Source organism: Podarcis pityusensis (genome assembly GCF_964106645.2).
Source record: "Podarcis pityusensis genome assembly, chromosome: 2".
Classification (NCBI taxonomy): Eukaryota; Metazoa; Chordata; class Lepidosauria; order Squamata; family Lacertidae; genus Podarcis; species Podarcis pityusensis.
This window is the reverse complement of record NC_138029.1, coordinates 8046768-8071857: the sequence shown is the minus strand read 5'-3', so window position 1 is coordinate 8071857 and position 25090 is coordinate 8046768. Positions and strand designations below refer to the sequence as shown.

The 25090-nt window shown below is 43.6% G+C and overlaps 1 protein-coding gene across 1 annotated transcript; it reads right to left on the bottom strand.

The window, feature by feature from the left end:
- Nucleotides 1-448: 448 nt before the first annotated feature.
- LOC308470895 (keratin, type II cytoskeletal 75-like) lies at nt 449-13166 on the bottom strand. Its single transcript, XM_080994541.1, has 9 exons — nt 12560-13166; nt 11828-12039; nt 11579-11639; nt 9996-10091; nt 8485-8649; nt 6595-6720; nt 5021-5241; nt 2786-2814; nt 449-1709 (listed from the first exon to the last, which is right to left on the bottom strand). Exons 1-9 carry the CDS (start codon nt 13031-13033, stop codon nt 940-942), a joined length of 2154 nt encoding a protein of 717 aa, XP_080850667.1. The 5' UTR covers nt 13034-13166; the 3' UTR covers nt 449-939.
- Nucleotides 13167-25090: the final 11924 nt, after the last annotated feature.

Sequence of the window (25090 nt, the reverse complement as noted above, 5' to 3'; positions counted from 1 at the left end):
GATGTTGTTGTACCATTTACATTACCAGAGTAAGAGAAGGACATTGTAGTCCAAACATACGGAGGATACAATGAACTAGGAGAGGGGAGCTACACATATCCTTGTATTGGTCAGAACGGTACAGAAGCGAAGGTGTGATAAGAGTCATTTAAAGTTGTCTACATCACAAAGAGAGACTTAAAAAATGAACCAGTGCACAAAGCCTTTTTAAAGAGGTACAGGTGAAACACGAAAAATTAGAATATAGTGGAAAAGTTTATTTATTTCAGTAATTCAACTTAAAAGGTGAAACTAATATATGAGATAGACTCACGACATGCAAAGCGAGTACATATGTACGGAGTACATATGCATGCTTCTATTTCTTAGAGGTCCAATATTGCTTTATTTGCAGTCCTTGTTTTGCTGATTTCATTTAATATTCTAATTTTCTGAGATTGTTATTTGGGGTTTTCATCAGCTGTACTCCATGATCATCACAATTATAACAAATAAAGGCTTGACATATCTCGCTTTGCATGTCATGAGTCTATCTCATATATTAGTTTCACCTTTTAAGCTGAATTACTGAAATAAATGAACTTTTCCACGATATTCTAATTTTCCGAGTTTCACCTGTACTTTCGAATAAAACAAAAAAAAATATGATTGATTTTATTGAGGGTATGTTTCATGAAGATGTCAGTGTCAAAAATAAAAAAGGAAGAAAAGGTGGGGAAAGTATATGTGACGCAGCAGCAGACATCGTACTTTAAGGAAGAAGTGGATTCATTAGAGTGCAACTACAGAATGGCCCAAGGAAAGGAGGAATGTTGTTTGAAAGATTTCATGTGTCATGAAATCCTATAGCACTGGCAGGGGCCCTGATCACTGCTTCAGGTAGTACTTGCAGATTGAAAACTACTTGATTCAAAATATGAGGAGTTTATATGAATCATGTTAAATTGCAGTATTTCTGAAAGGACCTACTGCTCCAGGATAACACACTCCAACATGGGCACCTACTGGTCCAGGATAACACACACCTACAGGAGCACCTATAGCTCCAGGGCAACACACGCCTACAGGAGCACCTATGGCTCTGGGAATACACACACCAACAGGGGCACCTACTCCTACACAGGGTTCCCCCCCAAAGCCAAAACCTCCTATAGATGGGCCACCTACCCCAGGATGGCAACCCACAACCCCCAGGCCACCTGCAATCCTAGGTCCAAATCCAGCTCCAAATGGGATGACACCAGGTGGTCCATAACCCCCAGACAGGTAGCCTCCATCTGGGCAACCTCCTCCTATACTCCCAGTGGCATGCCCCTTGCTGGCTGATGCTTGTGCACTTCCTGAGCTAAAGCCTGCACCTGGGCCACAGTCTACCCCTATGCCAGCTCTTCCTCCTGTTGTGGGACTGTCAACGCCTACAGGAGAACTTGGTTTACAAGCAGATGGAGACACATTCTGGGAGCTGTATTGTGTTCCCGAGTAGATTTCTGCATCTGCAGAGGCATGTCCTGCATCTACATGACTATCTACAGTCCTTGGGTGGTTTCCAGCACTTCTGGAGCTCCTTTTGTAGCTCCCATGGCCTCCTGCACTATAACCTCCACGATGTCCTTCACTGTGTCCTCCACCGTATCCACCACCTGTAGGACCATGTGCACCTGAAGAAGTAAATCCAGCAGAGCCCTCTGCGTAGGGTGGCTTGAAAACATCTGCAAGGAGGAAACATTCAGAAGTGAGATTGGAACTGACCCAGCCAGAAAGAGACCTGATTATCACCTTATCGTTGCAGCTTTGTTGTTGCTGAGTTGCCATGAGGTGAAAACTGCGTTGGAAATCTCCCTAGCATTCTCTCTTTCTCTCTGTGTGTGAGTGAATGAATAGCAATGCCTGAATGAAGTGGATTTCATTTGGAGTAGGTCAGTTTGAACCAGATGAGTGCAATGACCTGAAAATCAATAGTTTTCTAAACACAGTTCAGACCACCTCCAACTAAGGTGGGAATTTAACACAGAGACATGACACCTTCAGTGTTGGCACAATCATTCATTAGCTATCTAAGTGGCCAGTATTGGACAAAGTTAATGTGAGAATCAGTTCTAACTCTATGATCCATCAGTGTGCTAACAGAACTGTGCCCTCATGCTGGAGACTGGGAATTGACCAAAGAGCAAAAGTGGTTAATCAGGTGGGCTGTCTTCCCAGCAGGTGGGCTGCTGCTGCTTACTGGCAGAGGGAAGGTGGTAGGGAGGTTGGTGCAGTGCAAACACACTGGCAGAACAAATTCAGATGCACTACACTGACCTCACTGTCACCTCAGCCCATCCCCTCTCCCTCCCAGGAAGCAATAATGACCCGCCTTCTGGAAAGCTACTGTTACAGCTCTGCCCAACCCAACGAATCACTTCTGCCAAAGAGTGCACCATATTGAGATTCCTCGGGACGATAAAGGGAATAGTCTGGTTGATTGCTAGAAATTATCTGGGGAATGCCAAATAATCATCTGGGAAGTCTAGCCAGTGAAGCATCAAAATGGCTGGGGTTCAGCAGATCTAAGCAGGAGCACAAAGCAAGAACCTGGAGAAGGAGTGAAGTTACACACACACACACACACACACACACACACAGAAAAGTTGCCATGAGGTGAAAACTGCATTGGAAATCTCCCTAGCATTCTCTCTTTCTCTCTGTGCAGAAAAGTTATAAAGGCAGCAGACATGAAAAAGGAAACAACAAGAGCATGTAGTAGGTTGCCCAAGCCCAGCACAACCTCATTGGTTTTACTCACCTATAGCAACAAGATTTCCTCTGACTATCCTATTGCGGAAAAAAGAAAATGCACAATTGCTGTTAGTTTACCTTGATTATGGCTTTGAAGCAGAATCCACCCAGGCAATTCTGCTGCACATGCCTTTTGCAAATGCAGGGTGGAATACGACATCCCTTCATTTCAATGGAGAGCACACAGTGCATCAAGATCTTATTTGAAAAGTACCAGTTTCTATACAATCAGACAAGTTCAATCTTAATTAAAATCACTTATTGCTTATCTAAGGTCACGCTAGCCCTGTTGATTGTCATCTTAATCTACCAGATTGCCCCATTATGGTTTCCTGTTTTGATGCCTGTGTTTCGCAGAAATGTTTGCGCTCGGAACGGCATGACCATCTCCAAAACTGGAAACACCATGGATGGAATTCAGTGTTGCACTATGGTGAATGTCCCATTAACACAAGCATTGTAGCTTGCCAGGCAGAAGATCACACCTTTACTTCTCCCATGCACTGTTCTGGGGATGGGGCTTCTCCCAACCACACCAAGCCCATTTGGGGGCATGTGAGGGGGCATGGAGGGAGGAGGGGAAAGGAACCCCCATTGCACAAGTGGAAGCCCATTTTGCTTAAGCAACGTCTGCACCATGTCTCCTCTTCCTGTCCCTGCATAACATTTGATGATGAAAAATGCATTATGTGACATCATCTTGTTGTGCGTTGACTTACCTAACCAGCAGCTAATGGAGAACTATACAGTGGTACCTCGGTTTACGAACTTAATCCGTTCCGGAAGTCCGTTCTTAAACCAAAACCATTCTTAAACTGAAGCGCGCTTTCCCTAATGAGGCCTTCTGCCACCGGTGCCCTTCCACTGTTCGGATTCCATTCTTAGAGAAAGGTAAAGTTCTCAAACCAGGACACTATTTCCGGTTTTGCGGAGTTTGTAAACCGAATAGTTCTTAAACCAGACTGTTCTTAAACTGAGGTACAGTGGTACCTCAGGTTACAGACGCTTCAGGTTACAGATTCCGCTAACCCAGAAATAGTACCTTGGGTTAAGAACTTTGCTTCAGGATGAGAACAGAAATTGCGTGGCGGCAACATGGTGGCAAGAGCAAGCCCCATTAAAGTGGTACTTCAGGTTAAGAACAGTTTCAGGTTCATAATGGACCTCCAGAATGAATTATGTTCTTAACCCGAGGTACCACTGTACTATGGTATGTGTTTTCTCTAGGACTGTTAGTGAAAGTGTGTTGAAACAGCATTGAGGTGCTAGAGTACAGGAGTGCCCTTGGTCCCTAATTAAGTCTCCTGCCCTCAGGCGCACTGTCTCGGGATGGGTGTTGAGGTAAGGGTAAGGGTCAGCTGCTGGTCTTCTAAATGTGGAATGCGGGGAAATTGCTCTTTACTTCAGACAGCAAAATGCCTTGGGCCTGCTTTATTCATAGGTGTGTCTTCTGTGGATAAGTCCCGTGTTCCAAGAAGGGCAGCCTGGCATCAGGCTGTAGCCAGAGGATCTACAAAAGTCATCAGCACAGTTTCAAATCAGGGTTGCCAACTTGAATAAAATATCGGGGGGGGGCAAGTAAGCCCCTCCCCACATAACTGATCACATGGCAGGGTACACAGACACCATTTGAATGGCAATGGCCATCAACTTCGGGGAAGGGCTGGCCCCTAGGACTTGGCTCCTATGCTTCAGATCAGCCTGGATCCAGCTGCTGGCCAGGAGCAGAGTCTTTCTCATTCACAATTTGGAATGAGTTGCTAACAGAGATCTGTATGGACACTTCCCTAGTTGGCCTTCACTGGCAGGCAAAAATGTTTTCAGCTCCATGTCTTCATGGCTGACCCAGGAGCAGATGGCATGGTGGGGCGATGCCATTCATGTGGCCGTCCTCTAGCTGAGTCACTGCTGTATACTAGGATGAAGACAGGGTGGAAGCTGTGAGGTCAGTACAGTGCAAATGCACCAGCAGGAGTATTAGATTGGCTCCACTAGCATGTTTGCACCACATCAACTTCGCCAACCGCTCACCTCTCTTCCTTGCCATCCAAGACTGCAACAATGACTCAACCACACATCTTGAGGGCTGCTGCTGAATGTTGCTTATAGCAAAGTTGCCCTTTAATGAAATCGGAGTCAAATCAAAAATAAATAAAGGAGACTAAAATAAATCTCAGTGCATTTAACTATGTTTAGCATGTTTGCATGTGTGCCCATATATTTTTGTATAATTCGCAGTTACCTGTACTCCTCCCCTTCCAGGAGTGTCTTATATGTAGCAATCTCAATATCCAGAGCCAACTTGGTGTTCAGAAGTTCATGGTAGTCCCTCAGCAAGCCAGCTAGGTCATCCTTGGCCTTCTGCAGGGCTGTCTGCAGCTCAATGTGCTTATCTCGAGCATCCTTAAGAGCACCATCTCCACGGTGCTCAACATCACAAATGGCTGATTGCAAAATATCAACCTGTCAAGCAAAGCAAAACAAAACAAAACAAAAATCTGAACTGATTTAAGAGGAAATTCTGTAAGATTATGTGGTGACTAGGGATTGGTGATTTCGCTTTCTCTCCATTTCTCATTTTTCTACCGTTCAATTCAGAACCATTAACAAAAATGTTAAGTTCTGATTGGAGGGAAAGGATCAAAACCATGAAAGAAGCCACCCATTTAAATCCAGGCAATTCAAAGATGTGGGAGCAGAGTGGCCAAGACAAAAGAAGAAGAAGAAGAAAGGGCTGAATTTTCCCCACTCTGCAAATGACTTAGATTACTTTTTTGGAAGCCATCTTGGGGGCCTGTTGTCATATTTTAAATTGTTAGTATAATAGTATGGGGTTGCTCGTGCGTAAGTTGCTGCCTCTCTCCCTGCTATGTTGCCTTGTTAAACCTTTCTGTCTGAACAGCCCTTCAATTCGTGGCTGCCTCAGTCGCTAGCAGAATCCGTCAGTGGGCGTTTCTTAAATCTTTTCCAACATAAAAGTTGCTTGACACCCAGTCTCCTCCTACTCTCTCTGCGCGGAAGTCTTCTGCGCAGGGTGGGCGTGGGTAGCGGAGGACCCGTGCTCTCCCCGCTGGTGTCCGGTGAAGAGTCTTGGAGCCCTCTCACCGATTCCCCCATCAGCCCCTCTCTTTCCCTGGTGTTGCGCTGATTAGCTTCCCCCTCTGCGGAGCTGCCTCTCTCGCTGCTGGGCCCTTCTCCAGCATCATCTGAGAGCCTTCCCTCCGCCTTGAGCTCCGATGTCAGTTCCCTGACAGTTAGCTATCAGTAGCAGCACCTGTGGTGGGATGGAACTGACCTCCTGACACTAGTATCAGAGCTGTTTACCTGGGCAGGGCTGGGATGGGGCAGCAGTGAGGTCAAAGTCACATGGTTGCACTGGTGAGAAGACTGGATTGGTGGTGGCATTCCTGATGGTGCAGCTACACAATGCTGGCCTTCCTGACACCCACCCTACTTCATCCAGGGCAGAAGCTTTGCTCCACCATTTGCTCTGCTTCTGATATTGATATTGATACGGATATCGAAACAATGGCAAATAAAATCACCAGTCAGATTTTGCTACAATGTTACTGAGGGCAGCTCAGTAGAGAGGAAAGAGAAGCAGGTCAAACTGACCAAAGAAGCTAGCATTCTCCCCCCACCCCCACCCAAAGTTTCTGTGCTCAGAAAGATCTTCAAGGGGAAAACGTCCTTCAACACTGAAGTTCTCAAGAAATAGTAAGGTGTTTTGGTTTAGTCTGTTGTCACTTGTAGATATGGTATGGTTGACCATCTGCTCCCAAATAAAGACATAGCAAGTGACAAATTCTCTCCTACCTGCTTTTTAATAGCATCATTCTCAGACTGCAACTTATTGACCAGCCTGGTCAGATCTGCAATCTCGTGCTGGTTTATCTTCAGATTGTCTGAGTGTTTCCCTCTTTGCTCCTGGAGCTCTTGGAACTGGTACCCAGAAAAGAGAAGGATGTTAATAAGAGAATTGTCACCAAGTGAAATCTGAAAGCTCCTCCTTGGGTGAAACACGTGAAGGATGCTTGAGTTTCAGTAGGGTCTACCAAAAGTTTCTGGTGAAGGGGATCTGCATATATGTAGATTGTTATTAGTTATTTACCTTTCTTAAAAATAAACTGAATTCCACACTTATAACAAAGACATATATACATCTCAAATTATAAGAACAGTATAGAAACAAGACATATAATAATAATTGGAGAATATATAAATTATAACTAACAAATATTCCCAGAAAATATTGTAGTGTGAAACTGTTGAGGACTGTGACAGACTTTGGAGACCAACCATGTCCGTCCATGTTTATAAAACAATGAAATCACACAATACTTCCAAAAACCAATCACATCTAAACTGGTTACCAGCTTGCTCCCCCCCCCCAAAAAAAGAATCATTTAGAATGAGATTTGGATGTTTCTCCTTGAGCAAAATATGAAAATAATTTTGAGGAAAGGTTAAGGTTGCTTTTTTTTAAAAAAAGTCTAATAATACGTCACAGTGGTGGGATGGAGGGCTCCCACAACTTCAAAATTGGAATGCAATTGCAGTACTTTTGGTTCATTAGCACCTTTTAATCCCTCTACATCAGTGTTTTTCAACCACTGTTCCGCGGCACACTAGTGTGCCGCGAGATGTTGCCTGGTGTGCCGTGGGAAAAATTGAAAAATTCGAAAGATTTTTTTTAAAAAATGTCAAATTTTCGCCCAGTAGGCGGGCGCCAGACTGTGTCCACCCTATTTTCCATCCGTCCTGGGTGGGGATCAGATCGGATGGGATCGGATGAGAGCGGACAGGCGGTCCGCTCTCATCCGATTCCCCATAGAGAGCAGCGGGGCTCTGACATCTCCCTCTCCGCACACAGTGCGGAGACGGAGCTGTCATCTGCCGGCTCAGCGGGGATCAGCGGATCGATCCCCGCTGAGCAGAGAACGGTCTGCAACGTTTTTGTTTGCCATTAAAGAAAAAAATATTAAACCATGCTTGAATGTTAAACCATGCTTCTTTGTGTTTCTTTGATTCCTATTCAAGAGAATTACTTTATATATAGTCAATATAGGCACAGAGTTAAATTTTTTAACATTTTCTAATGGTGGTGTGCCTCGTGATTTTTTTCATGAAACAAGTGTGCCTTTGCCCAAAAAAGGTTGAAAAACACTGCTCTACATTATCAATATATGCACACTGAAAACTTGTGACAAAAAAATGCAATCTTGATGAAATATTAAGTATAGTCAGGGCTTTCTTTCAGTTGGAACTCACCAGAACTCAGTTCCATCACCTCTCAGGTGGTCACCATTCCCATTCAAAGAGGACAAGGGAGATGTTCGTGGTGAGTTCAAACACCTCTATTCTAGAAAAAATAGTACTGAGTATAGTGTCTTGCTGATGTGCACATGCCCTCTTTCACATTGGTTAAGACAAAAAGCAAAAAAGGTTCTTTGACCCAGCCATATACAGGACCCTGTACAGATTTCAGAAATGAAAGCTAGAACAATGAACTTCTGTAATGCATTGGTTCCACTTTAGAAACATGGTCAACCTAATTTGGAATATCATAAGTTTATATGAGCTAAATTTTGGAAGCATTCCTAGACTTGCATCTAGCAGTTTTCCCTTTATCATGACAGTAAATGTGTGATCTCAACAGCTGCCTGCTCTCCCAGTTCAGTGCAATGCACCTCTGTCCTGGCTTACCCTGTTTTCATACAAAGCATTGACTTCTTCTTTGCTCCTCTGGGCGATGCTCTGATACCAGGCCTCAACATTTCTGATGATGCAGTCAACATCCAAGCCTCGATTGTTGTCCATTTGCAAGAGGATATTTGTGTCACAGACATGGCCATCCAATTGTGCTAATTCCTGCAATTCACAGAAAGTCTGCATGTGAACGAGAAATTAAGGAATCTCACACCTCTTGGTTTAGTTTCTAAAAAGTGAAAGGGTTAAAGTAAATTGGCAGATGGCACCCACTATTCTAGAAGCTCTGACCTAATGAATATAGGCTCAACAGATATGAATTGTAAAAGCACTCTGCATTGGACTCAAAGGTAGTGGTAGTAGTATTGGGTTTTTTTATTTTTAAAATGTGTTTTTATTGATTTTCTAATATCGTTCCAATAGCAGCCTCATTATAACAATACAATCATACCTCATGTTACGTTTGCTTCATGTTACGTTTTTTCAGGTTGCATCCTGCGGCGACCTGGAAGTACCGGAAAGGGTTACTTCCAGGTTTTGCCGCTCATGCATGAGCGGTAGCACTAAATTGCGCTTCGCGCATGCTCACAAGCACCAAATCGCACAGCACACCTGCGCAGATAAGGCGCTTCAGGTTGCGGGCTTTTCACATTGTGAACGGATCTTGTTCGCAACCAGAGGTACCACTGTACCAATTTTATCCAATTAATATAATTATTCAAATGTCAAATTATACAATTTAATCAAACTGTGTGCTAGATTTGATGCTTTCGTTCTTCTACATTTTTTCTGCATTCCAAAATCTTAATAATTCTTTATATAACAGCTACATTTCATTTGTGTTGGTACATTAGGTAATTTATAAAATTTCAAGTGAGGAACTCTAACTGTAATCCTTATTCTTTCCTGTGTGTGATGTTTTCCCATCCATATATGGCGTTATATCTTCCATTCTTATAACTGTTGGTGATTCCTGTCATGTCTTGGGAGAAGTGGTTATCTCACAGTTTCCAAAAGTCACTGCATCACTTCATCCTGTAATTTGGCTTCCAGTAAACAAACCGTCTTTGCCATTTTTCCAGTCTAGGAAGAAGTCTGAATTCAGACTGCAAATAGTTGATCCAAAAGCTTCTGTTCCCGCAGCTGGTAGACTCCTTTCCTCCCTGCCACTGATTTATGGCCAATTATCCTTATCTCAAAAACATTCCTTTGTGGATAACAGAGGTCACAGGTTCCCCATCCCTGATCTAAAGGGTACTCACTTAGTTTCTAGTTTGTCTGCACATATCAATCACCTCTGAGACAACTATTCACCATTTCTATGGGACACTACCTTTCCACTGTGAGTAGTAATTCACTGAGGAGAATGCACTCTCATTCTCCCTCTAGAAGACCGAGGTCATTACTTCAAACAAACCTCAGGCCTGTCTTCATGGCATAAAGGGCTACAAATTATGTTTACACATTCGGTCCATGAGTCTCTCTATCTAAGACTGAATCATACTTACCTCCAAATAAACACGTCTGCGGAATTCAAATTCCCGTCTCAGCAAATCCACTTTCCCCTCCAGTTCTGTCTTGCGTAGTGCGAGAGAGTCTACATCCTAAAGAAGATGGAACTGCTAATTAAACATGAACAATTGCTGAGATAATAATGACAACGCCAGCTGCAGGTTGGAAATGTTCAGATCAAATAACTAAATATTCAGAACAGACAACTGCCTATGCCCAACTACAAGACCATGAAGCAAGAAGATAAACAAAGATGCTCTCTTTTATGACTGAAATACACATAAGCCTTCAAGAAATGACAGACCCAAGAATTAGAGTGGGAATAAATACACACCCACCTCGTTCATGGTGAATATTCTCAGGGTTAATGAATATTCAGCAGGTATTTGATGCTTGGCAATCCATAATAAACAGATGCAGTACAGGTGGTGACCATTTTGCACAGGGGTTCCATTCCTGACCCCCACACGTGTCGGTGAAGCACACTTAGGCTTGCCCTGTCCCCCCCCCCCATTCTACCCCTGCCCGCTTTTCAGGCCAATTCCAGGTCATGTGCCCAGCTGCATGTCAATCGGATGCACATAAAATGGTCACTGCCTGTAACTGGTAAGCACTAACAGTAAAAGCAATTGACAGTACCTGACACATAGCATTGATTATCTGACCATCTTTCATGGCAGACAAACAGAGCCTTTGTCAGTATCTGAACAGACAGGTAGAAAGTATTTTAAAGAGTTTTTAAAATTGGCAGAAATATAGTCTTGGAGAAACCTAATCTAGACTCAGGGGCCATTGCTTAGCAACATAGAGAGGCTAGGCCTGATGGCTCCATCTGACCAAAGACTTGGATCCAAAGGTTCTTACATGAGCAAAAAAGCTTTTGCAAGGTTTTCCCTACAAATTGCTCTGATTTTTTCATCCTGCTGCAACCCCCTAACCCATACCCAATCCCTTGCAGGGTGTCCTAACCCTTGGGAACAGATTTTTCTGGGGGTGCAGGAGGTTGGGGTGGTAGAAAAGTCAGAAGCACTATTGTATGAAGAGTTCTGTTTGCTCTTGTCTGGATCCAACCCAAAGAGACTTGTGCAGAGAGGCAGCTTAGGCCTCTGAAGCAATTTCCCATTTCCTGGCTTTTTGCTCTGAGTTCCTCAGGGAATAACTCTGGCCAGGTCCAAAAGGTATCTGCATGGTGCTGAGACTCATCTGACAGATGGCATTCTGAGGGTGACACATAGGTGCCAACTCCCTGGGGCTTTGTGTGCCCAAGCACCCACAAAATTCCCCATGAAGGGGTCAGGCACCCACAAATTTCAGTGTCAGGGCCATGTGCGCTGCATGGCACCCACGACCCTTGTCATCCATAGTTGCAGGACCAAGCTGACACTCCTGGGATGACGTGAGAGATTTCCTGCTCAGAGGGACGCCTGCCACGTGGGAAATGGCAAAGTGCAAGTCAAAGGTTGAATTGCTGGCAGGGGCTCAGTGTTGCCCCCAGGAAACTGATGTAAATAAATTTGCAGTGAGACTTTATGCTCCATATGAAAACCACTGAATCTGAACACCAATCTGAACACCTTACCTTCTTGAGTAGTACAAATTCATTTTCTGCTGTGGTACGCCTTTTGAATTCCTCTTCATATCTGTTGAAACATGAAGGGAGATCTCTGTGCAACTCAAAATCACCCTTCTGTACCCCATATAGTAAGGTGCACAAGAGCCCTGTTCAGATGTTCAAAGATGTCCCTCCCATATTTAATAATAATAATAATAATAATAATAATAATAATAATAAATAATAATAATAATATATGCTTAAAATGCAAATTACTTGCACTTCAGTTCTTCTACCAGTTGTTGGATAGCAGCCTCTTCACTTGCTAGATGTTGCCTTTCATTCAGTAAACAGTCTAGCTCCTTCTTCATGTTGCAAAGGAAACTTTCATAGAACGGTTCAAGGTTTTTCTTTGCTGGTGTGACATGCTCTTGCAGGAGGTTCCACTTTGTTTCAAGAACCTTGTTCTGCTGCTCTAGGGTTCGTACCTGTTTCAAAACAAAGAAACACCCAAATGATACCAAAATTAAGTCAATCGGAAAACAAACCAAAGAGAAAACCTACTTTCAGAACAGGCATTTAAATTGCTTTTTGTGTGTATTGCATTTAAAGAATAAAGGAACCCTGTTGGATTTGTCGAAAGAGCTATTTGACCAGCTCTGGGAAGTACAGAAGCAGAATATGAGCATTATAGCATTGCCCCATTGTTTTTCCCTCTTGATTCTGGAGGCAGAATATATAACATAGCGACTCTGTCAGTTGCTAGTGAAAATTTTATCCTTCATGAATTTGTCTAATCGCTTGAGATAACTCTCTTTTATAATTCATTTCAGCCTCTACAAATGTCCATAATCCCATGTGCAGCCATGTGCACACAGTTCGATCCCATTGGTTGCTTGCATGATGATGCAGAGCCATTTTTAAAGTGATCCAAACTAAGAGCACCCATGTCGTGGGCCTGATTGGGCTTCTTATTTCGAGTTAAGTCAAAAACATTTGCCTTCTCACCTTATCAATGAAGCCAGCAAACTGGTTGTTGAGGTTCTTCATCTCTTCCCTCTCATGATTTCGTACGACATGTTCCTGTGGATCAACTCCCAGATGTAAAGGCTTCAGGAGCTTCTCGTTGATCCTGACTCCATGGATGCCATCCCCCCTGAAGTTAGAATATCCTGGGAAAGGCCCGCAACTTCCAACAGAGTCATGAATTCTGGGGCCGTAATGACCCACCCTGCCACCAAACCCCATGCCGCCATAGCCACCAAAACATCCAGCACCGTAGCCACCATAAGAAATTCTTCTGCTTCCGCCCAGGTTAGAAAGACTTTGGCTGCTGAAGCCACGGACCCCATATCCATTTCTGACTGGATGGCGTACAGAGGCGACATATGTCCTGTGCCCGCCTAGTCCACACACAGCAGACGCCGAACTGAATCCCCTTCCTCCCATGAAGGTCCTTGCAGCAGACATGTGATGAGTCATTGCAGCAAGCTGGGATAGGCTAGTTCCAAGAAAGCAGGTGCAGCAGAAGCAAAGTGGAGAGAGCAATCTCTGGCACAATACCTCAAAGCCAACTCTTATATACAGCTGAGGAGTTGGCCTTGATTGGTCTAACATTTTAATTTTGGAGCATGCATGGGTTTGGCCTGCCTCAGGCCCAGGAATGCCCTTCGATGTACAGAACATAATAGTGAATGCAAACCTAAGAAATAATGAGAATTTTTAAAGGAATTGCTTTGTTTGCAAGCTTGGCTTGTAGGATATTACATTTGAGAATCATTTCCCTCAAATGCATTAATTACACTTTAGACCGAAAATTATTTAAGGGAGTCTTCCTCTTTCGTTGACCACAGCCGATAACATTCTGCAGAGTTGCAAGTCAAGGCTGTGCTTTTAGGATCTTAATTTTCTTGTTACTGTCCCTTTTTTCTTTGAGCAACAGATGGAACTCATGTTTGCTGCTTCTTTGCCATCCATCAAAAAATAGCTATCCTCAAACTTTGTTTATACAAAGGATAAATTCAAATGTGATTTACCACTCCTATTTGAATAAATGGAGACTTAATAAATGCACAGATGTGTCAAGTACTCAATAGAAATGCACATAGAATTGTGGACTAGGGAAAAGATGGATTCGTATGGCCCAGTTTTATTTACTAAGCTCTATTGATTTCAGTGGGACAAAAATGAGTGTCACAATGTGACTAAAGCAGCAATCTGTTCTTCTGTGAAAGTTCCATTATGCACAGCTTTGTGCCACTTATTTATTTAAGTAGAAGGAACGCAGGTATAACCAGCTTTCTTTCTTTGACTTAGGCCATATCTGCATTGTACATTTAAAGCAGTATTATACCATATAAGCAGCCATGGCTTTCTCCAAAGAATCCTGGGAACTATAATTTGTTAAGGGTGCAGAGAGTTGTTAGGAGTGGCCTATTCTCCCCATAGCAACTGGAATTCCCAGAGTTTCCTGGGTAGAGGATTGATTGTTAAACTACTGCAAGGCAGACATCTACAGTGTTGGTGCTTCAAATTCACTTGTTCCCCCAGACTTTCCCAGAGGGTGATCCAGTTGTGTTCATGTATTAATCTGAATGACTGATTTGTGGTGTATTCTCTATTTATTTTATGGTTGCAATTTTATGGCTGATTTTTATGCTGCTCACCACCACGATAATTTTCTCTCAATAGGATATGTGTCTCAATGGGACACTGTGAACTGGGTAGACTTGATTGACAGAGGCAGTAGACAATAGGTACAAAGCTGAGACAGAGGTGTGCACCCAGTGGGCACTGCTGTAGTGAGAGGAGGCAGAGAAGGGAGTGCAAAGCTCTAACTTAGCCCTGACCTAGCACCTTAGTTGGGAAAGACACAGGGTGCTTGCATGAGCAGGCCATAGCTGTCAACTTTTCCCTTTTCTTGCAAGGAATCCTATTCGGAATAAGGGAATTTCCCTTTAAAAAAAAGGAAAAGTTGACAGCTATGGAGCAGGCACAGGGGTTTCTAACCAAGTGGGGGAGGTTGAGGTGCCAGGTACAGAATCAGGCCAAATCCATTTGAATAAAGTAGAGAGGTTAATGGTGAGGGTGGGGTAGAGGTTGATGAGAAGACAGCAGCCTGAGAATGGGCCTGAGCCTGGGGTTAGATCAGCTTTCCCCCAAACTTGGGTCTCTAGCTATTTTTGGACAATGATCCCATCATCCCTGACCACTGGTCCTGCTAGCTAGGGGTGATGGGAGTTGTAGTCCAAAAACAGCTGGAGACCCAAGTTTGGGAAACACTGGGTTAGACCTACACTGGCATTATGGGTAGCATCAGTGGCAGCTTCTGAGGATTGTGTAATGTGGAGCAGGAGGGCCAAGGAAGGGGCTGAATGGTTGAATTTGTGCCTAGCACTATAAGGCTTGATGTGGATTGGTGGGAATGAGAAGATCTGGCGGTTGTTGGCTGGGCAGGTAAGATGGAAACAAGATGGGTGGGCCAGGCGGCAGCTCATGGTCTCATTCCTCATAGCTGATTGTGTTGAGTGGGTATGGTGAGAGTAGCTGTTCATCTTTGGCTTTCTGTGAAATGTTCAGTTGGGGACTGGGGGTGGAGGACTTTTGGGTTTGGGGTTTTTTTAAGAGGAGTAAGGCCAGAGCTGAGCTGATGACAGGGTTCGTGAGCAGCATGAGCAAGGAGGCACTGTCTCCCCAGACTTTCTCAATGCTGGTGGGATATAAATTTTTGCTAAATAAATACTGTAGTTGCCAAAAGAAATGGGATGTGGTTCAGTGGACTGCTAGCACACACACCTGTGTGCACTGATAAAACAATGTAAAATGACAAACTTGATTAATTGTGCATACAACTTGAGGGGTGGGGTACCAACATTCAAGAGTGCATTCTGCACAACAAGAAATACTGATGTGATCATATCTATGTGATCAAGACTACTTTGCTACTGTGCATTAGGAATGGTGGCAAAAGCAAAGAAACTGTAACAACTAAAAGACTAGGGCAAGCTATGCATGTCCCAAATGTGGAATTTATTTTGCAAATCATAGTTAAACCATAAGAATGTGGAATTTGCATTTTATTGTTTATGTTGATTCCTTTTTATTGGGATTTGTAAACCGCTCCCAAATTTCTGATATGATCTATGCAGCGGTATATAAATTAACTGCATAAAAAAAACCAATTCACGAGGCATGGAATGCAGGGCAGAATGAATCCCAGAAGCAATAAAGGAACTGAAATTAGGGTATTATCCTCTTCTTCCTAAGTGTTCTCTTCCATTGTTTTCTCTTCCTAAGTGTTCTCTTCCTTTGCACAGAACAGATGAAGACAATTCCTCTGTTTCTTGTAGCTCTTTTCACTTGAGATTAATTAAATTTGCTGGGGGCGGGAGGCTCTGTATCTGCAGTCACAACAAACCCTAAGGTCCTAAAGTGACACATAAATTATTATAAGGCACCCCCCCCCATGCTTTATCTCTGGGATGTTAAAATAGCTTGCTCTACTGGGTGTGGACTTGGAATTAAACTGAGGACAAGAGATGGGAAAGGAAAAGGCACAAACTTTGCTTCCATTGCTGAGTTATAATATGAAACATGCTGTCATCTTGTCTGGCAGGAAAAGCTGACCCACACATGCGGCAAAGTGAGGCAATTGCCTTGGGCAGCAGGTTCCATGGGGCAGCAGATCCCAATGGAAACCTTTATGACCTCCTTGTTTCCAATGTAGATCTTCACTTACCCTTTACCTAGTGGAAAGGGGGCACCATTTTGAGGTTCACCTTGGTGCCAATATATATTGATCTGGCCCTGCTAGCCGGAGAACAACATGGAATATTTTGAGACCTCTGTACCATTTTGCTCTGGACATGACTGTCCCATTACTCTTTGATGATTGGAAATTTAGATAGAGTTGATGAAAATCTGTCTCCCATCTCTTGATTTACCCATCCTTAATAAACAATAACACACACACACAAGCAGTATCATTTCTTCATACAATTTATTGTAGGTACAGCAGAAAAGAGTTGGCTCTTGTAACCAAAAACAGCTGATGGCGGAGGGTTGCATTTGCAAATTACAGATGCTCACAAAGGAAAATTCGGCCTGATACACACACTGGAGATTTAAGACAGAATGCATTTTGTGCACAGAAACAAATTCAGATGTGAAATAAAAGGTGAAATAAATATTGTATATTCACTTCCCACATTTCCACTCCTAGCAGGGCAACATATGATGGCTGAAAACATTCTTTTTAAGCCAACACTGAAAAAGACACCAAAAGCCTAACAATACAATGCAATGCAACAATGAAACAACAGCAAGAAGGTGCTTATTGTGTTGGCACAGCCCCTCCACACGCAATCCTCCCGCCTTTGCTCTTTGGTTGGTTTAGCTCCTTCTCTGCTATGTGATTGGCATCACACCCTCCCATTCACATGCCTGCCATTTTTACACAAACTCTCAAACTGCGAGGAATGGAAGCCTAGCAAAACAGTTCCCATGCCGTTGCAGCAGTGGCGTAGCGTGGGTTGTCAGCACCCGGGGCAAGGCAAGTAATTTGCGCCCCCTAACCCGTGGATTTTAGCAGGGGGCAGAGAGCTGCGAGTGCGAGCGCGCCCCCCCCGATGTTGCGGCCGGTGCGGCCAGCCCCCCTGCACCCCCCACGCTACGCCACTGCATTGCAGGCATGTGTTAAAAGACGGTGGATAGACTCTTAGAGAAGGACCACAACTAATTTAGTATTCAATAAACTTCTCTCTTTTCCTGAAAACTGACTTTGCTCATTTTGTGTAGCTGCAAATCCAGAGGGTCTGGATCAATCCTGCAGGGGGGAGGGGTCACACATTTTAGAAAACTACCAACCCACTGATCCCAGCTGCTAGAGACCGAGGTTCCTTCAGTCCCCACAAAGTTGATGGGCATTGTCATTCAAATGGCGTGCGTGCACCATGTCTTGTGGTCAATTATGCACGGTGGGACTTACCTGCCCCCTCCCATATTCTATTCAAGTTGGTACCTCTGTCCCATGCTTTTGAGCATGCCCTGAGGCATCGGTTCAATTTCTACTGGCTGAGAAGTCAACAAGTAAGCTGAGTCCTATTTTGCAACTGTTTAACAGTGTTTTGCTCCCACTTTGGTTGCAAAAGGTTGAAGGGCCAGCAAGGGAGGGACGAGGAAGCGCATAAGCCAGGACTTTGCAAGCATTCGTTGTGGATACTCACATGACTCTTCAAAACACAGAATGTTTGCAAAACCTTAAGGGGTTTTCAAGGCCAGAAGAGTAACATCTGGCCATCCTGGGCTTATAAGATGTTGCCATTCACTGCAGAGATTTCCACACACGCATGGGAATTCCTAATGGAGCTTGGGGACTTTGAATAACAAGGCCAGGAAAGGTGGCCTTGGAGCACTGCTGCCAGCCCTGGGCTAGGTGGGTTAATGATGTGATTCCCTGTGAAGCATTTTTTGTTCCTGTTGAACTCAGGAACTCAGCCTTTCTGCAACATCATAGAACTTCTAATCAAGGTCAAGCAATTATTCTAAACCCACAATCCAAACATCTTAATTTGTTCTGGACCAGCTCTTGGACTATCTCTCAGCCTCAGCTCCTCATCTGTGAAATGGGACCAACATAGGCTCCATTACAGGAGTTACTGCAGGAGGAAGGAGCCACTGTGCACATGGAAATTTCTATGGAAGTTAAAAACAACAACAACAACAATAATATTTCTTGTGTCGTGGTTTATAAGATGCATTTCTTATTGGAAGCCTCTTTCTTTTCTTCTTCTTACGTAATTTGGTCCTAGCCTTGGGAACTGAGTGTTCACATCCTGCTGCTTTTGCTGAAGCATGATGATATTTTCGTACCATGGTTGCATGAATGTGCGTGACAGCATGCACCAGCTGAGTTACCAACACTGGAGTAGCCACCGACACATCTACCTGCCACAATGGCAGTGGTACAGCCACCAGTTGCACCTCTGGTTCTCTGAGCTGCTCTGGAGGCATGGTTGTTGCCACCACCACTGGTGATGTGGTACCCACCGTCTGGGTTGAAATCTTCACCTCCAGGATTGTACAGCCTACCCACAGAGTTAGGTACATTTCTGGATGTGTATCCGGCCACATGGCACTCCGCATCTCCAAGGTTCGACTTCTGTCTCTTCCCTGGGCCACCAGGACTATATTTCCCACTTCTGCATCTGATCTCTCTGCTTAGAGAGGCATATGCAGGTTCATGGCCACAGTCATCAGCTACTTTGCCTGGGTTAGGAAGCACTGCTGCAATAGTAATCACAGTCATGGTTACAATAGCATGACAACAGCATTCTTGGTTAGCTGGGTACAGCAATACTGGAACTTCCCAAGAGATCTAATATATATTTGGGGAGGCCTCACACCTCTTTGCAGTTGAGTTTTGCATGCATTACGTCCCACCGGTGCAAATTCTGGCATCTCAAGGGCTAAGAAGGGCTTTACCTTAATCTTAGAGAGATGCTGTCAGTTTGAGGTTGAGTATGGTACTGTGGCAGAGATAAGGTTGCCATATTTTGAAGAGGAAAAAAGAGGACACATTTGCTGACTTCTACTTTTAACTATAGGACACGGGTGGCGCTGTGGGTTAAACCACAGAGCCTTGGGCCTGCTGATCAGAAGGTCGGTGGTTCGAATCCCCATGACGGAGTGAGCTCCCGTTGCTCGGTCCCTGCTCCTGCCAACCTAGCAGTTTGAAAGCATGAAGTACAAGTAGATAAATAGGTACTGCTCCGGCGGGAAGGTAAACGGCGTTTCCGTGCACTGCTCTGGTTCGCCAGAAGCGGCTTAGTCATGCTGGCCACATGACCCGGAAGCTGTACGCCGGCTCCCTCAGCCAATAAAGCAAGATGAGTGCCACAATTCAGAGTTGTCCGCGCCTGGAACTAATGGTCAGGGGTCCCTTTACCTTTACCTTTTACTTTTAACTATGGATCGCTATGATTACTCTACCCTGGAAAAACAGGACACGTCCCGGAAAAAAAGGACATATGGCAACCTATGTACATGCAGCAGAACGTGGTGATGGAATAAAAAGGTAAAGTAAAAGACCCCTGACAGTTAAGTCCAGTCGCGGACGACTCGGATTACGGCGCTCATCTTGCTTTACTAGCCAAGGGAGCCGGCGTTTGTCCGCAGACAGCTTACGGGTCATGTGGCCAGCATGACTAAGTTGCTTCTGGCGAACCAGAGCAGTGCACGGAATAGACCATTGCAAATCACAAGTTTTGAATTAAAAATCAAATACCTGTATCCTTCCTGCTGTACTAGCTTTCTACTTGCAAATAATGTTGGTGTTTGTTTTGGAGGGACAATTTCCCCCTTGGCAGTCTAAAGTGGTTCAGCCTTCTACCACTTTAGGACACCTAACACCTTATTTCCACCTCATGCCGTTGCACATAGCAAAGCCACTTTTTATGTTCCCATCTAGAGAGCAATCTTTGGAATTCCAACAGGTAAACTTTGCCATTACTTACCTACACTTGCAAGGTTCCCCGAAAATATCCTGTTTGGGAAAGAGATGTAAAATAGATCATGTGAGAAACTGCATTTTCTAATAGAGGTAGGGGTTATATTCTGATAACTATTTATCTTTCCCATTTATCCATCATCCTCTCCACTTACAAAATGTATAAACTACTTTTCCCTGTAGAAAATGATCAAAGCGGTAAACAAAAATGCAACAGCAAATAGAACAGGATGCATGAAACAGTAAACAAAGAGAAACAAGGAACAAACAATAACACAACGCAGTCGGGTTTCCCACATTTAAGAGCCCTGTGTGGGCAGAAAAATAGTCAAAGCCAGAAAATGAGATGGAAAAATAAACTGTGTAGAAACAAAAAAATGCTAATAAAAGGTTTTACTCTGTGGGAGATCTGGAAAGAATGGAGGCTTTCTTGTGCATAGTTACAAAAGCAATCCGCCATTAAGGGGCAGACCTTGTTGCAAGATTTCCAGTCATAGGGAGGATGAGCCACTGCTTTGTCATCAGGTTGGATCGTAAATTTGAAAGGGCAACAAACCTCCAGGAAAGGCTGATTTATAGTGCATAAGGTCTGCAAAAATTAAGGAGCGGACACCAAGACTGTATTTCATCAGAATTGACTAAAATGGCGACTGCCGCTTGAACAGACTCTTGGACCTTTGGATTTATGTGAGATGAATTACGGGAAAGCATTTTCAAAGTTCACACAGAAATATAAACAAGGCTGCTTCTTTTATCTCGCTTGTGGAGACAACTCGGAGGTTATTAAGAAGAAAAAGGATAATGACAAGGAGATGAGAAGATGGGACTGTGAACATCAAAGCAGCAGAAATACAAGAAGATTGGACTCCTGCCAAACTCGAAGCATGAGTACCCCCCACAAAAAAATTAAAATTCGGCTTAACATTTGGACTTTGTGATTTGAATTGATATAATTTGGAATATGATTGGATATGATTGGTTTGATAAATGGAATTTTAATAAAAATATATTTATTTATTTATTTATTTATTTTAAAAAAGAAAAATAGTCAAAGCTGGGAAAATATGGGAAAAACACACTTTGAGAATGTTGTCTATAAGGTTAGAAGAAAATTATTATAAGTTAGTTTGGAGATGTGGAGATGGTATTTAACACCAGTCTGATTAAATCAAATAAACAAGGAATATTCAGTATTAGGTTCAGTATTAGGTTCACATGTGGTGGGGGTGTAAATATGCACAATTTTTTGGGCAAAGGGTGTTTAAGGAGATAACAGAAATCCCTGGGTTAAAGCTGACCAAAAGTCTAGAAGCAGCATTATTATCAATTTACAGTGGGGTGGAAGGTTTGCAGTCTATGAAGGACTTGCTCACAAATGTATTGACCGTTGCACAAGTTATTACTGCTAGGAAGTGGAAGGGGCAAAGTGAATATAAAATGGAAGAATGATATAAAGAGGTGTGGGATATAACTATTAATGATAAATTGACACGTGCTATTAAGGTAAGATGGGGAAATGATTTTGAGGAGATATGGAAGGTGTTTGTAGATCTTGTACTGTCAAAGGGGTCAAACCATCGCAAGAGGTGTTGAAATTTTGGGAGGTTGGATAGTTACAATGGAATGGTCTCATGGGTGGGGTGCACATTGGATTCTTATTTATTTATTAGTATTACTTCATCAAAATAAAAATGATTATTTTTTTAAAGCTCTGTGTGGGCCACTGCCACGGTATACTTGAAGAAACCACCCAACATACGCTGAACAGGGAGCTGCAAGCCATCTTTAGAGTGTACCTGTATATGATACAGGCTTTCTATCTCCTGTTTGTTTCATTTATATTTTACACTCAAAGGTAGTAGTAGCAGTCCATGGCTATTCTTCTTGAGCACCCAGCCATTCCCTTCTGTTGCTCCATCACCTCTCCTGATCCCCTAGCCTGCTCCCTGTGTTGGAGGGTGCTATTGCATCACCCGTGTTGAAGTGAGATTCAGTTGCCAGTCCAGTTGGTTTTGGTACATGAAACTGGAAGGGGAAACTTCTCATTCTTCTCCTTGCCTCAGGTAGCAACATGTCTTGGGCCGGTTCTGCATTCAAGATCTATGCTTGATAAATCTGACATGTGCACCTAAAAATGTGCCAAAGTTTATACAGGGGACACTGCCTGGTGGTGGGTTTCCCTCAGAGAAGATTATTATTGAGGGATATGGCCAAATATGTGTGGTTCTGTGGATATTCCCTGCATCTAGGATTTTAGCCAAATAAAGGATATGCAATTGCAATAGCAAAGAAAGGCGTAGTGAAACCATGTGCAGATTCTACCAGTAGAGGTTGATTCCAGGATGGGGTGGAATGGCTTGTAAAAAATCCTGCGCACAGGAAACTAGCATGTCTGAGATAAAGGTTTTAGGCTAGCCTTCTCCCTAATGTGCTTGCTTTCTTATGCAGGTATATAGGTATATATTGTAATTACCCTGCCCACCATCATTAGTGGTGCAGTTCCAGTTATGCATGTTTTAACTGGTCCTGGATTCAATTGAACTAGACAGCTTAGACAGTGACAGTAACTTTTCTATATCCTGTAGGAAAATAGTCAAGGAATACCTGTTTTCTTCTCCCTCCAGCAGTGACTTGTATGTAGCTATTTCAATATCCAGTGCCAGCTTGTCATTCAGAAGCTCCTGATAGTTGCGTACCATGCATACCAACTCATCTTTAGATCGGTGCAAGGAACTGGATAGATCGTCGTATTTCTCTTGTGCATCTTTAAGGCTGCAGTCACCACGCTGCTCAGAATCACAAATGGCCAACTGTAGACATGCAACCTGCCAATTGGTAAAGCAAGAGATTCTACTTGCCCTCAGGCACTGGCTCACTGAAAACTGACATTCATCCTTCAAAATCAAATTTCCACTCGTCGTCATCAGAGTCATCTGAGAACTTTGAATTTTCAAGATATCAGGATGCACATTCGAAATTCCAGCATGCTGCTAAAAAATCAGTGTATCTCTAGTGAAGGAAGGAAGAAGCTGTGGACCTTTGGATCTTGCTGGTCTACAACTTCCATCAACCCTGACAATTGCCACGTTGGCTAGAGATAGTGGGAGTTGGAGTTCAATGACATCTGGGGTGTGTTCCACATACCTAGTCTAAATTTGAATGAACCATGGAAGCCAGCATGCCATGTTTACTCAACGGTAGTGGGAATTAGGTTAATACTGTCTTGCATTCTTTGCATGCCCAGAAGAAGACCCTGACCCCCCAACCCCTGGCAACACCCAGTCCAGCTAGGCAAAAACACTCCAGGAGAGTGCAAAGTAAGGCTGGTGTGGGGTGTGGCCTGGGCAGAGTTCCAAGTGTCAGATATAGAGGCCTAGAGGGCTGCATCTGCGGTTATAAAGCAATGCAATGAGTTTTGCATATATTACTGGGTTGCTGGACATCAGTAGCAAACCGAGATAGAGCCGATACCACACACATCCATGTATTACATCCTCTGAATTGGGGGCAAGCAGCTGGCTTTAAACCATGCCCAACTATTCAGATATGATTCTTAAAAAACAAAAATCTTCATTTGTCCTGTTTTTACTCCATTGAAACATTTTTGTACAAAAGGAAATGTATGTATAGGACACCTGAGATAGCTTCCTGCTGGTAACAAGAGGTTGCTGTGCCAAATCCCTCCACCCACCGCCCCAGACAGCAGATGTTTTCCCATGTTTACCTGCTTCTTGGTTTTTTCCAGTTCACACTGCAGTCTCTGTACCATCCGGTTGAGCTCTGAAATCTCTCGCTTGTTGATCTTCAGATCATTGCTAATTTGGCATCTTTGGTCCTGGAGTTCCTGGTACTAAATGCTCATAAAATAAGTAACTATGATGTACAAACATTATGCCATTAAATTGCTTTCCACAGACACTTCACATCTAATACCTAAAGATCCATTTCACACACACAGCACAGTAATGCTGTTTTCCAGGAAACAGTGCCATCGCCGATTCCACTGGTGTGCATTGTGGACCTCAGGAACTGTCAGGAAGAGTGTTTCCATTTCTGAGTAGTTCCATTCACTAAACCATGTATTATAAACTTGGTGTCCTCTCCCTGTTTTTGGGACTCCAGCCATCAACATACGGTATATGTTAGCTGTCAAAGGCCAAGGTAAAGAAGAAGCTACAAACTGAAGGTGCCAATTACACCTCTTTGGGGTGGCAATTCCACAACTTAGGGGCTGCCACAGAGCATGTCCTCTCCCAGCGTGCCTCCACCATCACCAAACTTCTGAGAGCAGTGAAGCTACCAGGATCCTCGCTTCTGGCTGACCTTAACAGAAGTGATTGTAAGAGTTGAACAATTCCAGTAAAGTTCCTTGTTGTCACACATTCTAGTCTTGCATGGTTGTTATAACCCATGGGTAGATAAACTAAGGCCCGGGGGCTGGATCTGGCCCAATCACCTTCTAAATCCAGCCCGCAGAAGGTCCAGGAATCAGCGTGTTTTTACGTGAGTAGAATGTGTCCTTTTATTTAAAATGCATCTCTGGGTTATTTGTGGGGCATAGGAATTTGTTCATTCCCCCCCAAAAAAATATATAGTCCAGCCCCCCACAAGGTCTGAGGGACAGTGGACCCCTGCTGAAAAAGTTTGCTGACCCCTGTAATAACCTTTGCAGCCACAAGTACATTTTGCATTTTGTAACAATATTATGAGCTCTATGGGCTTCCGTACAAGACGTCAGTATGATTACTCACTCTGCTTCGGTACAAAGTATTCACTTCTTCTTTGCTCCTTCGTGCAATGCTCTGATACCAGGATTCGACATTCCGGAGGATGGCGTTCATGTCCAGATCTCGATTGTTATCCATCTGCACCATGACTGAAGCCTGACACTGAATCTGATTTTCCAGCAGTGCAACCTCCTAAAGTTTGAATATCCAGTAAGTGTTCTCCGTTCTTCACATTCCCGAACAGTTAAGAAAATAATTTACTGATGTCTGTGTTATACATGCTTAAGCTTGGTTTGGAGATTTATT